General features: G+C 37.8%; 2 protein-coding genes across 8 annotated transcripts in view; both read left to right on the top strand.

Annotated features, from left to right (window-relative positions):
• The window catches only part of LOC112573785 (adhesion G protein-coupled receptor L1-like), a 202258-nt gene that overhangs the window by 31310 nt on the left and 154168 nt on the right, over window positions 1–16780 (top strand). The window lies entirely within an intron of this gene.
• The window catches only part of LOC112573074 (cell wall protein DAN4-like), a 29218-nt gene continuing 14385 nt past the window's right edge, over window positions 1948–16780 (top strand). For 3 of the 7 annotated variants that reach the window (XR_003101143.1, XM_025253089.1, XM_025253087.1), the window contains exons 1-13: window positions 1991–2675; window positions 4156–4316; window positions 5796–5935; window positions 6489–6616; window positions 6905–7062; window positions 7892–8019; window positions 8623–8750; window positions 9135–9295; window positions 9665–9792; window positions 11156–11283; window positions 11506–11666; window positions 12432–12618; window positions 15451–15972. Coding sequence is in view for 6 of the 7 variants with exons in the window: in XM_025253089.1 (XP_025108874.1) it covers window positions 2618–2675; window positions 4156–4316; window positions 5796–5935; window positions 6489–6616; window positions 6905–7062; window positions 7892–8019; window positions 8623–8750; window positions 9135–9295; window positions 9665–9792; window positions 11156–11283; window positions 11506–11666; window positions 12432–12618; window positions 15451–15972 (2188 nt within the window). In the remaining variant the exon portion in view is untranslated. Of the gene's footprint in view, window positions 2676–4155; window positions 4317–5795; window positions 5936–6488; window positions 6617–6904; window positions 7063–7891; window positions 8020–8622; window positions 8751–9134; window positions 9296–9664; window positions 9793–11155; window positions 11284–11505; window positions 11667–12431; window positions 12619–15450; window positions 15973–16780 lie in introns of all 7 variants that reach the window. The other 4 variants (XM_025253084.1, XM_025253085.1, XM_025253088.1 and 1 more) reach the window with 4 other exon arrangements.

Here is a 16780-nt window from a genome sequence, read left to right as displayed (position 1 = left end):
TCTAACTTTTACTTTGTATCTAGAGCACCTTCCAATATTCAAATTGCCCACTGGGACAAATAAAGTTGATTTTTTGTGTCATTGTTATTGTCATTGAGAACAAAATTGAAGTTAAGGGAAATATACTTCATTGTTAGCTGTGACCTTTATCCAAATATGATGTGTGTGTATGTGAGTGATTGACAGCATGAATTTTCACGTCCTTTGCATTTCTTTATATTTATCTTAATGTTGTCTTCTTTTGATCTCTGTGTAATTCTGTACGATTGTCGTTTGGAAACTTAAACACAATATTAGTACAATTTGTAATGAAACCAATGGAGAAAACATGTAAACAGGTAACGGCTGCTGTAAAATGACAGAAAATATTATTTTCATTTCTTTACCTTTTAGAGTAAATACGACTGGTTTTTCTTTATAGACAATAATAAAAAAAAATTTAGAAGGGGAAACATGTTTCCGGTTGATTGCGACTTTCGAGCTAAAGACAGACGCTAACATCCGTCAAGAAAACTATACTAGAATCAGTGAACCTGCAGACCTGCAGAAGTCAAAAAAGTGATACGTGATCTGAAGTAAGGGAAGTCACCTGGCGTCACCTGAGTTGTAGGTGGGTGGGAAGAAACTACCAAGGCCTCCACTGCTATCTGCCACAGTCTTAAACACAAAGAATGGCCCAACCAAAGGACGTCATGCTCCTTACAAAAAACAAAAAAAAACACGTCAGCAAACGGTGCCATAACTATAGAACCCTCTGCATTATCAGCTATCAAAAAAAAAAAAAAAAAAAAAAAAAGACAGGTTGGCTTTAGACAAGGTAGGAGCACAATTAAACAGACCTTTAACTGTCACATCCTGGTAGCATCAGCTATCACCTGGACCTCGGTTACAACTTCACAGACTTTAAAAAGGCGTTCGGCAGAGTCTAAAATGAAAAGCTATAGTATGTGATGCAGAAATTCAGCATCAAAGAAGGCATCGTCCAAGTCATCAAAACGCCCTATAATACCTCAACGAGAGCACAAGTGCTCAAAAACCAAAAAGAGCTTACTTTCACACATTAGATGGACATCACGGGTGCCACGATAACATGTGATCTTTGACATCTCGGAGAACATTATACGTGAAACACTCCACAATCATCAAACTTCGGTATCCATCGGTGGAAGGCCCATTGCAACCAATGCTTTGCAGACGATATTATTCTGTTAACTAACAGAACTGCAAGACTTTGCCAACAGATTGACAGTTCGAATGCATCCGAAATGAAGACCAACACTGACAAGAGCAAAATAATCGTCTTGTTACCTGTAATCAAAATGTCATATACTGTATAAACTTGAAACAAATAAAACATCAGAAACATCTTTCTCAAGAAAAGAAAGTTTGAAGCAACCGTAAGTTGTCGGATAGTTGGTTAGCTTGAGAAGAAAGTATTTCCACATAAATAAAAATTCTCGCTATGAAGTAAGATAATGGAGGGCAAGGAAACCGTAATTCCCGAGGAAAACCCCCGACGATCAGCGCTGTAAACAGTTGTTCGATTCAGAGCGCGTTCCGGTAAAATACTAAAAGAAATGAAATAAAATTCAATAATTTCTAAATTATTGTGTAAGAACATAGTCCATGAACAATTCTTAAAGAGTTAAAGAGTTAAGAGAAGCACCGGTAAACATTCCTAATAAAGCGGTTTAATTAATGCACCGGAAAGCCAATTAACCATTGGCATTGAAATGGCAAAGAAATGAAATAAAATTCAATAATTTCTAAATTATTATGTAAGAACATAGTCCATGTACAAATTCGTAAAGAGTTAAGAGAAGCATCGGTAAACATTCATAATCAAGCAGTTTAATTAATGCACTGGAAATCCTATTAGCACTATTTGAAAAGCATCCACTTCCTGAAGCAGACGACATACAGGAAGAAAAACGAAGAGCATGAGCCCCAAGCAAGAGGACAGCGACATCTGCAGTCAAGCGTGCTCCAGAATTACTAAACGATTTGGTGCATCATGTTTCAGTCGAGACATCAAAAGGGTGTCAGCTGGAGCAATCTGTAAGTGTTCAATTTCTTAACATCAGAAAAACACTTGGAGTAAAGACAAAGCATCAAAAACTTTGTGGCTTCTGATTTGTATTTTTTCTCCTTAAAACATCTGCTCCGCACAAGAAAGAAAATTCCTATACAAAGAAAGAAAAGCTTTATACAGCCTCCAGCTGTGCATACTAGAATAGAAAGTACACAAAACCGAAAGTTGACGGGATTTATTCTCAGGATAACTTGTAACCCTGACCTGTGAGTCACGACATGCTAATCACATAAGTTTGTAGTCCTAAGCCCTCCGTCACTTCTCAGGCAGTATTGTTGGTTACGATTTTCTCGGTCTTTTGATGTGGAGAAACTTTCAGTGAAAACTTTCAGAGAAACTTATTGCTCCAAGCTAGAAGACAAATTCTGGTGCCTCGAAAGGTGTGAAAGGACTTATCTAATCTGAGTGCTTATTTTACATTTTGCCAGCGGAAAAGGCGAACTAACAATTCAACCGTGGGATGAGACTGGACGTATGACATTCGTATTGTGTTTGTGATATCATACCAATCTAATTCGAAGAAAAATGCCTCTAAGAGTGGTCTCTGTAGCATCTGCCGTCATCCTGCTTCTTTTTACCGGTAGTAAGTACGCTTACGCATTACATTTATTTCAATTCCAGAATGTAGACTTTGTAGAATTTCTTAGAATTTAAAGAGCAAGAGAGTTCATGTAAAACAAGTTTATATTACTTTTAATATAAGGTTTTCGATGATATAGTATTATACAAGCACTCTTCGAGAGTGATCCAAGCCCTACATTCGTTCATTAGACTTAAACACTAGTAGCGAGATCGCCATATAATAGACAAAGCACTGTTATATGCAGCACCATGACTTTTAGTTTTTTTCCCCTGGGATAGGAACACTGCACAGAGGGATAGGAAGAAAAAGACTAAAAAGTAGGAGGGTTGGATGGGAGGAGACAGAGTAATGTAAACATGTATTAAAAATTTCTGATTCATAAACTGATCCCAGTTTTAGCCGACTACTCTTACCAACTCCAATAGGAATTTGACATGAGATGCATGGACAAAAGTGAAAGGTTTAGAGTTTCTAGAACTAGAACGGCACGCAGTCTGCAATCAGATATACAGTCAGCTCGATGACACGCACATGAATATATAGAAAACAGGTTTCTATAGGTTGGACTAAACAGGTTGAAGGTAACCCTGTGCAAGTCTTTCAAAGTATATTTATCTGGAGATAAACTACATAACGGGTGATTGATCATCGGAACTAGAACCTAACTCAATAAATAGTATACTTATTATTTTAAATTTTAACAATTTAAAAAAAGTAATAAACATAATTCCTTCATTTAAATAACAGCTTAAATAATAGAAATATGGCAACAACAACAAAAATATGATAACCTGGACTATACACCACCACTGCGGACCTGGCAAGCCTCCTGGACATCCTAAGCGTAACACCAAAAATGGTACAGGGCTCCAATAAACAGTGCTTGCTGCACGCATGACCGGCATCCCTTCTCCCTTACCTTCCCCTTTTAGCACCGGTTCCCCCACTCTCCATACTCTTCCCCTCTCCTAACCTCCCTTACCCTCCCCCACAGTGCGAAATCACCTTCAGGAGGAAGCACTTTCCTTTTAATTACAAGAACAAGAACAAGAACGCACATGAATGCAAATAGTCATGATGATTGCTTCCATTTCAGAGCGTTCGTCATCTATGGAATTTTCTATTTAACTCTTACATTAAATTTCTTTCTTTGTTTTCCAACTTTGAACTCCTGGCATTTACGTTTCTGTTAACTCCACAGTATTTCTGCAGCAATGTCAAAAATTATGTAAATTTAACAATTATAGTTATAATCATAAATACACAAGGTTACACGATGCAGACATGTAGTTACAATGTGCACTTCAGTATTATCCTAATCATATTCTGTGTTTATTTGTTTCTTTCTGTTGTGTGCATACATAAGGTACGAAAATATTCACTCACCTGACCATATAAACACGCACGCGCACACAGACACACACACTCACACACATACGTGCTTAATATATCATTATTTCGCAATTGTTTGGGAATAAAGCAGGCGAAGCTCAGACAGCAGACAACTGTGGTTCAGGCTGGATACTTCTCAATTCCACCTGCTACTTTCTGGTTCTGGAACCAATGAACTGGTCTTCAGCTTTGACTAACTGTCAGGAAAAAGGCGCTGGTCTACTGTCTCTGAAATCAGAGACAGAACAAGTAAGCAACTATCCGTAAAATTACTGATTAATTTTTATTTGATGGTGACTTGATAGAATAGAAGGTTGTTCTTGTGGTAAAGGCAATCTTTTATTATTGCATGAAAAATAGGGTGCATCTCCGTCGTCAACCCGCGGACCTAATGGCTCAGAAATCTGTTATTTATTCCCATATTTTGTGCGAGGATTGCTTTGGAGTCATGTTGTTGTAATGCACAGTCACGCATGTCAACAGCTTAGTATGAGAAGATAAAATTTATAAAATGAATGAAATGAGGCGCTAGAGGATGGGCCAAAGAATGCAATAGAAAGGAAGTAAACTTTCCCTGCAAACATTGTCGCCAACTGATGTTCACTCACTCATATACAATACTGTCTAGGTGACATCCCTATTATGTCACTTCATCTGTCTCTAAGCGTTTCCGCCGCTTGTTGGTCATTGTAGCTCTCATATAGCTAAAGTCTCTTGACAGGCAACTGATCGAAGTGTCTCTCGAGTGTGTCGGATGTGCTAGTTGCATAGTAATATCATGGATAGCTGGTTGAGCTGTCATTTTATTTTCTTTTACCGTAAATTTCATAGTCTGAACGAGAAGAACGCAATCAGGGAGGAATTAGGTGTAAAGAAGCAGAAGAAAGAAGAAAACCTAGAGTGTATAATCTTAATTATAGAAATATGGTTGCGGTAAAACTTAAGGGTTGGAAATGCTGCTGAAGTGAAAATGTTTAAAAATCAAATATTATGAGTGGTGACTTGCACGGGTGACTGAGCAATATTTCCTACAGTCATATCACAGAGGGCACAAAAATTTTCAAGGACCTGAGTGACTACTAGGGACAAAGGATAATGGCATCCTCCAGTCTAGACAGTAACCTTTGGTGTGGCTTGAGCAACACCCTGAAAGACACAGAGCATATCCAACATGTTGACTGTTAGTATTAACAAAGCCCAGTAGGTGATAAAAATATCAGTAAAATATACTGTCAGTGATATCGTTTTGAATTTTGAGAGATGGCGACAGATCAAAAAAATATGACTGGTGGTGTTGCTTAGAAGAATGTAACCTGGACAAGTTCGAAGTGCGTAAGTTTGTCATAGATTTATCTCTATTCCTTTCTGTCTTTCGAACTCAATTTTCTACTTACTTTCTTGTGAGTATAAATGCAAAGACAGAGATAGAGAGAAAAAGAAAGAGCGGAGAAAAAAAGAAGCTTGTTCTCTTACTGGCAGAACAACGGTTTAACTAATGTTGATGTATAAACTTTATGACACACGGGACACATTTACGACAATTACTTAGCTTTCACAATGTCAAACAAAGATATATAACAGCAAGTTTTCCTCTAAAAGAAGAGAACGATCGTTTAGTACTTTAATCATATATACTGCACTTTAATTGTCATTATTAGTATATAAATTAGGGGCTGATGTTACGAATAAGCTGTACTTATTTTGTCGTCAACCTTCAACACCTCAAAGAAACTGATTGAGATGAAACTTGCTACCCATGAAAGAACCTGGTGGGTAGGACCCCAGCGCAGCACCTCAAGTGATGGCAACTCCTCTGACAGCACTTTGGTGACACTTCATGAGAACTCTTCTTTTTCGGGGGAAATGATGTGAGTCACCCTAGATTTAAAGAGATGGTTTCATAACCTATAACATCTATTACTTGTGTCATTTTAACCCTTTGATATTTTTGTCAGATTTCTTTAACATTATCTATCCATTTCCTTATGAAACCTGCATGTTTCCTAGACTACAGAAATCCGTATATACCATCAAGATAAATATGTAATGTAAAATATACAAAAGAAGCAAACGTCTAAGGTGTGAACGGTGATTTATATATAATTTTTAACCATATTTACCGATATTTACCAAAGTGATCCAGCTTGATTTTCCCAGCCAGTTTATTAAAATGATTTATAGAGATACAAAAAAGCAGAAAGAGTATTTTTGCATTAACTGTACTTATGCTTGCGCGCGTGTGTAAGAGATGTCAGTTGAATACTGCAGATATGATCACTGTAGCTGCATAGTTTCATATATATATATAGGTTAACGTTGTGACATAATTGTTTAAAAAGTCTATATTTTCTTTCATCTTTGTTACTTTTCTGTCACTCAAACATACAACTACTTGCTACGATCACTTTTTTAAAATTAAAGACTTTGGAACAAGGGTGAGCCTAACAACAATAAGAAAAATGAAGACTGTGTAGAGATCTACCCTACTGGTCTACTGAATGATTTGCCATGCAGCTGGTCTGTCTCGTACATTTGCGAGAAAGAGTTAGGTAAGTATCCTTAGTTTGGATGAGTCAGAAGGTATCCACAAAGATAAAGGGAAAATCATATCATGACTCACGCTGAATTAACATTGTTTAAATAATTGTAAAGAGCAGACACTACACTACTTTTACAAATTTAAATGTCAAAGTATAAAGACGAAGAGGAAGTCTAGTATAAACTACAATCATACACGAGTAAGCAAAAAGTACATATTATCAAACACGTGTAAATGTAGGATGCAAAAGGATTGTGTTTCAACTATTAAGCATATTGAGGTACTTTTCTGTGCTTAGAGCATAACAGCTCCCTAAACAGCTGTGATAATGGTTGGATCCTTATCTTGGATTCTTGCTACAAGTTTTTTAATCAGCACATGCTATGGACGGACGCACAGGCAAGCTGCAAAAACAGTGGTGCGACTTTACTGTCTTTGGACAACCTAAGCCAACTGGTATGTGTTTTAGAGCAACTGTTTCACAAGTTGAGATATTAGTAGACTGAGGTACAGTGTTTAAAACATCTGGAATACATACTATGGTTTTCTTTTAGTATCTGCTCTTATGTTTGTAGGTGGTAGCAGACTTTCACCTATGTCCGTAATCTGCATTTTTTATTTCATATTTGTTACTCTTTGGTACACAAACATGAAACTTTTTGTACTACTATTTCTTTTTAATGGAGCCATTTGTATTAGAATGTTTGTCTCAAGGCTTTTTATGCTTATATACAATGTGCACGCCAAGAAATTTAGTTACAAACCACAAAATACATTATCTTTACGGGAAATATATCATCATTGGAATTAGCTGGCTTTTACAAATTATTCTCTTACATCATACATACTGCAATGAAATAGGAAACTGAGACGTGTGCCATAGAAACAGGAGTTTGAAAATGTTGAAGTCTTTTATTGTTTCTTTAAAGTAAATGCTTCTAACGATAACAGTAAGGTAAATGTGAAGTGGTGTATATATAATGTAGAGTATGCGCTAATCGTGGACATTTATTAGCTTTGTTTTTAGAAATGTCTATAGGGTGGATGATAAGGTACTAGGATTTTGTAAGTATTTATAATATGTGCTGTTTATGTGGAAATAAAAGCAATATGCACAATGTTTCTTAATTATATAATCGACTAAATTCTCTTAATAAAGAATAATATTTTTTCTGTCGTCCGACTAACATCTCTAAACATAAGGAACGTGTTTGATAATTACTGTTGCTAGAATATGAAGCAATGCTTATTACACCTTCATTATCGTCCTACTTTTGACATGCAGCTGCAGATTAAGAAAGAGATGAATCGTATAAACAGTAACGCCCGATGGTGGGTGGGCTTAAGGAAAGTAACATCTGACATTCAGTGGAAGTGGCTGGGAACGAACCGCTCGTTCGCACCTGAAGTTACGTGAGTGGGTATTTTCACTTAACAGACCAAATAATTTTTCTTGGAACATTTTGTATTTTTTCCAAGCGAACGGAAGCATAACTAAAAACATTCAGATCAGTGGGAACATGAAAAAAACGCTGCCGTGTCGCCAAACAGTTTCTCGTTTTAGAAAAAGGGCAGGAATATTTCAGCAGGTCAAAATGCATTTGAATATGAAATGAAATAGCACATAGAACTAATTTGTGTTTAGCTTAAATGAAGCTGGAAAAGTACAGTAATTTTGTGTACGAAAGTTGTGTAATATATGTTTCATCTTTGTCTTCAATGTTTTTCTCCTTGATATTTTTTTATTGACTCTTCTCATGTCATGCATTTTCATGCCAGACTCTGTTAACTGTGTTGTGTTTTTTAGTCAGTGTTGTTATTGAAGAGATCCTACTTATGATTTAGGTGCCTTTGTAATATGATGTAATGGTAAGAACTGTCGATTATGACGTAAATATATGAGACGGTTACAGGTAAAGAAACAATTCTGCAATAGAAACATTTCATTTCCTATTAATTAGTTTTATCGCTCAAAGATACAATTAACATTTGCGAGTAATATTTCTTTGACTAAAGACTGTGGAACAGTGGTGAGCCAAATAACAAAGAGGGTAATGAGGACTGTGTAGAGATGTACTCTAGTGGACTACTGAATGATTTACCCTGCGACTGGTCTCACCTCTACATATGCGAGAAACATTTACGTGAGTACCAATAATTTGTCTGTCCAAGCCAATGTCCAAACTGTAAACAGATTTTCAGAGAAAGAGAAAAGTCACGGTGTGCCTTACACTTATTTAGCATCGTAGAATGATATAAAGATGAATAAAATGTAAAAGATTGCATAGTAGCCGCAGGGGCGGTAAAGTGCTGGTGCTCAGTGTTTCAGCTCCAGGTTAAGATGTAACTTGTACCCAACTGCTCGGAGATTAGCCACACTACAATGGCGACTTTTGCAATAAGTATGTGTGCGCCTTTCATGTTTGGTGCTGAGCTGCACGAAGACCTCACATTTAAACATATTCGAATGTGGTCAATATATTGGTTGACATATTCTAATGTATTGCCACATACTTTCCTCTGCTTAGAGCATGTTAACGACTCCATCAGCAGCTGTGGTAATGGGTGGATTCTAATTGCGGATTCCTGCTACAAGTTTTCAAACCAGGCCACGAAGTGGACAGACGCACAGGTCAGCTGCAATGCAGATGGCGCTGACTTGCTGTCCTTAGACACCACAGAAGAACGGGTATACGTTAATTTACACCGCTTTTCAGCATGTTTGCTCAGCAAAGCAAACATTTGCCAGTGATATTCGCGAGTAATTCTACGCTTAACTCAATACTAAACATGTGCCTTTCTCGTTTTCTTTTTTTTTTAATCTCATTCTGTAAAACGTGTTTTTATGGAAAACAAGGATATGCCTCCTTTGAAGTATTTACCATAAATAATATAATTAAGTTAGCTTATTGCAGTGGATGCTCGATGAATTATTATTATTATTATTATTATTATTATTATTATTATTATTATTATTATTATTATTATTAATTCTTCTCGACTGGGTCTATAGCTCTGAAAACATTGAGCTGCACACAGCATAATCTTTTGCTTGAAGTTGCAGATTATTAAAGAGATACGTCGTATCAACAGTCAGGCCACGTGGTGGGTGAGATTAAGGAAAGTATTGCCTGATGTTAAATGGAAGTGGCTGGAAAAACCTCCAGTTTCAGCACCGGCAGTCACGTAAGTCAGTTTAATTTTAAATTGTTCTCAAACAAGATTTGCTTTTTTTCCTACACTCACTTTTTGCTGACAGGAACTCTGCTTCCTCTCCTTGTATGTTTAGAGTCACAGTCTTCCACTATAGCACGACTTACCTATCGAACCACTAATGAGCGTAGAACACAACAAATATGAAAAAACGTTACAAAAAAAAACAACTTAAATCACACGTAAATAAAATAATAAAAAATGTTTAAACACACAGAGAAGAAAAAGAAAACCGAGAACTACCTCACGCCCAACGTTAGTAAGGGAGGTAACAATAAAAAAAAACAACCCGCACACACTGCGGTACAGTTCCATCAGAGTTCTCCCCTTAACTCAGGCCTAATGTTAGATCTAGATCATTTTGTGTTTACCCTGTCTCCTTCACTTTTTTGTGGCCTTGAATAAGATGAACATGTAGAAGAACAGCAACGATCTAGGACAAGAACAAAGTCAATGTCAATGCTCACGCGGCTTGCGAATATCCCGCGGTCACCCGCTCACTCCAAATGGCCCCTGTTGCCATAGCAAACAGCTAACAACACTTAAAGCAGACGACGCTGGCGTAGCATGGGCATGACGTCAAGCGTCGCTAAAGTCAGTGCAAAAAGGACTCGACCTTTCCCCCTCAAACCGGATAAAAATAGCCTTGAATCTGACGTCAAAGTCGTCTGCTGTACACAGCCTTGCACTGAGAGAAACGCAGGCACAGAAAAATGACTGACACGAGACACAGAGTAAGTTAAAAAATGAAAAGTTTGTAGGTCCACGACTGGCAGCCAGTGAAGAGAGTGTATGATAGGTGATATATGGTCACATCTAGATGGCCTGCAGATGATGTGAGCAACGTTATTCTGGATCCTTTGAAGTCTGTCAAGAAGATACTCGGGAATTCCAGCAGAAATATTTTACACTCGAGAACCCAAAGGGGCAGAAGAGAATTTTATTTGTATCAGTCACAATTGATACTAATCCTACGAAGTTCAAGGTAAGCAATTCTGTAGACATGAGAAATATGCTAATGAAAAGTCAGACTCTTATCGAGAATGACACCCAAGCTTTGTAAAGAGGCGGAGAAAGGAATAGTTCAGTGAGTTGTTTATAGACAGAGACTGAGGGAGAGAAGGATGACTCAGAAAGTTATTTGGACAAGTAGCAGTTCAGTCTTATCATCATTCAGTTGCAGTCTGTTTTAGAGCACCAACGACTGTAAGTCAGCTATGCTAGTATCATTTCTTTGTTTACTTTATATATACACTTCAGTCCAGTTAGATATATCAAGAAGACCACATTAAATATACCTGATGACGAATACTTATAAATTCTCTTCTATCTGCAGACAATGGAAGAAAGGTGAGTCCAACGGCGTTCTAAGTAAAGAAGACTGTGTGGAAATGGACTCTGACGGTCTGCTGAGTGAAGTGCCATGTAGCTCTTCTCGCTACTATATATGTGTGAAACAGTCAAGTAAGCACCAATACATTTTAGATGTAATGAGATTAAATGTAAAGAAGCCTTTTTAAAAACTTTACTGCGAGCATGTAAAATTACTAGTTTTCTCGAGTTTCTTCCCAAGTATCTCTAATAGAGCACATGGATACTTGCAAGATTGATAACAGCTAAACTAAGTTAAAAGGATTTAGGTAAAAAGCCTTCTCTTTTCATATTTTAAATTTATACTTTTTTCAGCAAGAGGATCCAACTTAGAAGACAATTGTGAGACTGGGTGGTTCTTGATCTCTAAAGCTTGCTATAGTTTACCTACAAAGACTATGCCATGGTCTGAAGCACAAAAGAGTTGTCAGGCAGTGGGTGGTAATCTGCAGTCTATCAACACTTTACACGACCTGGTATGTAGATAAGTATTAAAGGCATTTTTAGAAAGATTTCAAAACTGGTTTTAGAAATTTTGAATAATAAAAGTAAGCGTACATCTACTCTCTGAATTTAAGTTTTCCTGTGCACGTGTAAAGTGTACATGAAAGAAACTGACATAACTATTGTTTTATTTTGTTTATCGCGTACATTGCATTTTTTAAAATTAAATTGAGGGTGACACATCACTCTCTAAAAACATGGCTGTAAGAAAATGCCACAAAATCTTGTTAAGTGTCATAGAAAGCTTTATTTAGATTAGCTAGTGGCCATTTGATCTTTAGCAGCCATCTAAGACCAGAGAATGCCACAGAACACAGAAACGTAGAAATTGTATTGGCAATTTGGATGAAGGAGCTGATGACGAGAATGATGATATTGTTGTTATTGCTGCTGCTCATCATGATAAAGTTGATGATGAAATAGTATTACTACCTACAGACTCAGCACGAACTCGATTGCTATCTTTAGTGATTAAAAAGGAAAAACTATCCTATTATTCATTTTACATTTCAAGCGTATATGTCTAGAACGAGTCCTGTCCTTGGTCAGGACGTCTTAAAAGCTGTGTGAACTTGTGCGTGCATACGTGTGTGTGTGTGTGTGTGCGTGCGTGCGTGCGTGCGTGCGTGCGTGCGTGAGTGCTTCCGAGGGGTGGGAGTGGGAGGGAGAGGAAGAGTGACCTGTTTTGGCAGTGATCTTAAATAGTTGTTATGAGCCTTTATTTTTCTTACATCCAGATAAAAATTCAGGAAAGAGTAGATCTGAAGAGCTCGCCGTGGTGGGTAGGGGTGAGGAGAGCATCTGCCGACGGCACATGGGAAAGAGACAATGGTACACAAAGGTGTGGAATGATGGCGTTTGACGGCACGCTGGTTTACGAGGATTGCACAGCGTCACACTCTGTGATCTGCGAAAGAAATCTTAGTAAGTGATAAATTATTTCATCAGCTTAAGATGACATTAGAAGATTTGGGGCTTGACGAAATTTTGGAGAGAGAACTTGCAAACTTAAAAAACGTGAAAGATAATTTTAGTTTGTAAAGATCATTATTAAATATACATTGGTTTTGTTGGAAGATTACTTGGAATATATTTAGAAATTTGTTTGGATCTCGAATTAGAGCAGTGATGCCCAACCTTTTTCGGCCTGCGGGCCATATCCATTTCGGACAGCCGTGTCGCGGGCCACTTTACCGCAAAAACACAAAAAAGAAAAAAAAATAGAGCAGATACCATTTTTATTAGAAACAAGTTGTACTTACCATTAATTATGTAGTAATTAGTGGGATATTTCAAGTTGTTTTCCCGAAACCAACTTCTGAATGTCCAGCGTCATCGTAGAGACACCAAGTCGGAGCACTGAATCGAAATGTTTGTCCATCAAAAAAAAAAGATTGAGAGACGCCACTACGTAGGGATAAATACTTCTTCTTCCCTTTTATTTTCGTTTTTTTTTCTTATTTTTTTTTTTATTACTAATATGCCGATTTCCTGCACTGTGGGTAGAAGTTTCGCGGGCCGGATGGCACCTCGTCGCGGGCCGGATATGGCCCGCGGGCCGTTGGTTGGGCATCCCTGAATTAGAGTAATAAAGATGGTGTTTAAGGATCGATGTAATATTGTTATCAAGTTTACAGTTTACGAAAAAAGTAAATATTGATTGTGACGACAACGAAATTGCTAGCCCACTAACCTTCTTAGACATTATGTTATACCTTTTAGTTTGATTGTAGGTTCAAATCATATAAAATATTTCGTTGAAAGATCTGTGTGTTGAAAATGACCACACGTATCTTTTAGATAAAAATGTACTTGAAGTTGCCGAAATAATTCACAAAAGTACCCATTACGACTCATTCTGTGCAGCTGAACTCGTATTTGCCCATGGGTAATATTTTCCTTCTTTTTTATAGGAAACCAGCTGGTAAAGTAAAATCGACAGTTATTTAACTCATGATTAATAGCGTATATAGAAGAAATTCCAGGGAAAAGGGGTTAGACTGCTCATGTTTTACGCTCAAGGACACAAAAAAGGAACCGAAATGCAAAGCGAGGAAAAACATTTGTGAAAAAAATCAAACGACCTAAATATAAAATTTATTCACGAAGACAGAACACTGTAAATATTAGAGAATAAACACACTGATTTGTTTAGAAACAAAAACTCCCAAGGGAAATAAGAATGGAACTTTATCAACTGTGATGCTGCGTTTCGCTGAATGCTTAATTTCGTTGTTGGAAATGCTCATTAAGTCACTATCTGATGAAATATTGGCTTGAAAAAAAACCACAACAAAAACAACAGTTTGAATATGGTTACTAACACAGCACTGTAGCCGTTAATTTTCGTTAGAAGATTTTGCCAGTCTGGGTTAGACTAACATGCTGGGTAAAAGCCCATCAGTACGAGTCGTCCGTGCACATCAGCAGTTCGGCGATGGCAAAAACTGCTCTAATCTGGGAGGGCAACAGGCAGGTGAACTCGTGAGACAAATAAACTCCTTTTTATAACCCGCTGAGCAGCTGAAGTTATTCAAGAGACCGAAATTTCTGGAACACTTATTAAAACAGGTTCGACTGAATCACTTCTTTAGTACTAAATATTTACTCTAAGAGCTTCCTAGTCTCATACCTTGAGTTTTGTATTTGCAAAATAAGCCTCTGCATTTGTTCTCGACAAATACTTAAATCAACATTTCAAATTAGCGATTCACAAATTAACTATTAGTAATTATTAGTTTAGTCTTTTAAAGAAGCTTTTGATATGTTTTCTTAAACTGTTGAAGAAACAAGTTGTACTTACCATTAATTATGTAGTAATTAGTGGGATATTTGAAGTTGTTTTCCCGACACCAACTTCTGAATGTCCGGCCTCATCGTAGAGACACCAAGTTGGAGAACTGAATCGAAATGTTCGTCAATCGAAAAAAAGATTGAGAGACGCCCCTACGTAGGGATAAATACTTCTTCTTCCCTTTTTTCGTTTTTTTTCGGTTTTTTTTTTTTATTATTTAGATGGCACAGCGTCGCGGGCCGTAGGTTGGGCATCCCTGGTGTAGAATATACACATACAAATTCAAACAAATGCAAACCCCCTTCCCAACCACACGCACGCACACGCATACGAATGTGTATCAATCACGCCTGCACACAAATGAATGAGTACATGTGAACAGACGCAGACCCCAGGCACTTGTACGTTGGAGGACGTATGTACAATTGGGGTGCTTGGTGGCGGGAATTGCAATTGCAATGCCAAAAAAAAAAAAAAAAAATGAAGAAGCTGCATTGGTACAGGCATCGCTATGATGTGAAGTACTTATAGCGTGGCGTTGCTATGATACACATACAGCTTTTATGAAAATACAGTGCAGCTTAAACCATTTTTTTTTGTTGCTCATAGCAGCTTTACTTAATCTTTACTTAATCCTGTCACAATCATACACAATCATGTCACCATGTTTTCTCATCTAATTTCATTGGACAGTTCATGAAAATGAAAATGATAAAGCCAACAAACTGTACTGTAAGAGAGGCGGGTAGACGGATTTCCTAAAACCCATTATGAAAGTGAAAGAACTTGTTCAAATTCACATTTTAAGCTTAGAAGGTAAACGTTCAGGATTCCTTTTATAAGCGATCGCCGATCGCGTGTAAACAGTTACTGAAGCATACAGATAGTTGTGTTTTTCATAAGCCTGTAGAGGGCGTTGTTGGTCCATTCTCTCGAGGCGTTAAATCGTTCCATTCGTACAGTAACTCCAAGACCTCGACTAGAATACACTACAGAAGCGATTACTTCCACATCAACCACAACTCCTTTAACCACCACAACGATCACCTCCACCTCAACAGCAACTACAACTACAGCTACAACAAGCACCACGTCTTCTACGCCAGCGTCATCGGTGGTCCAGGAAGAGTTACCTTCATCCACCTGGCTATCTTCGTCTTCAACGCCATCGTCGACTACCACCACGGCTGCTCCCACCACGCCTGCTCCCACAACGTCTTCGACGATGACGTCAACAGAAAAGAAGAAGATCCCAAAGCCGAAACCACCAGAAACTTTGCCGATCGAGAACCATAGAACGTTGGAGGACTTGTACAAACTGTACTCTGGATGTTATCTCCAAGAACCATGGGGTGGTGCGAAGGACATGTCCTTCTTGTACCAGGATGGCTCCAGCACGTGTCCATCCATTGAAGTCTCCCAGATCGTGTGGCCTGAAACCTCGTATGGCGTCACAAGAGACATGAAGTGTAGAACCGGGCAGGGTAGGTAACTGCTTTTGCTTTTTTTGTGATGCTACACTTTGCTCATACTATTCATAATGTAAACAAGGTGTGTCACAATGCAAATACTGTAAAACTCAGTCTTCCTAACGGTCTTTGGCGTCTCCTTTTTAACAGAAGATGCAGAGTTGTTCGGGTGGAGCAGGGTGTTTCCAATGTTTCGTCTTACGTATGGGAGCGTGTATGTGTAAAGTTGTGCAACTAAACCACTATAACATGTTATTGTGTTTATCACTCCTCTACTAGTGACTCTTACAAGAATGAAACATCTATTGTGGATCCAAGAATAAACTATGACGCAATGTAAGAAACAAAACAAAAGAACTCTTTTAGTTCTAAAATGAAATAACAGTCTCAGAAATGCCACAGATTATTAAAGATTCCTCAACCATAATTGTCACGTGGTGACAGTGATAGTGATGGTGAGAGAATATTTGTTTGCTACAATATGTAACTTGAGCATGTGTAGTGCACACCAAACCAAACTTTAGAATCAGTATGGAAGTTGCTTACTACAGCGAGGTCAGTTATAAAACTGAAAGTGGCTTGAGTAATCGTAACATCGTGGTTTTATAACTTTTGAAACTCTTCCTGCGAAAGGTCATGAACTCTAGAAATTGTGCAAAGTTCACATTGTCCATGGGACAGAACATGTTTAGATACACGCACGAACATTCTCTGTAAACGGAATCGCGTCTAGTATGAAGGCGTGTTGACAGGAAGTCAGCGTGGTGCCGTGGAGGAGAAGGTGGAGCATTTCTCCGAAATTTGCCAAAGAGCAGTTTTGTAA

The sequence above is a fragment of the Pomacea canaliculata genome, linkage group LG10 (assembly GCF_003073045.1).
Source record: "Pomacea canaliculata isolate SZHN2017 linkage group LG10, ASM307304v1, whole genome shotgun sequence".
In the NCBI taxonomy this organism is placed as follows: domain Eukaryota; kingdom Metazoa; phylum Mollusca; class Gastropoda; order Architaenioglossa; family Ampullariidae; genus Pomacea; species Pomacea canaliculata.
Note: the sequence above shows the minus strand (reverse complement) of the source record. Positions and strands in the feature narration are given on the sequence as shown.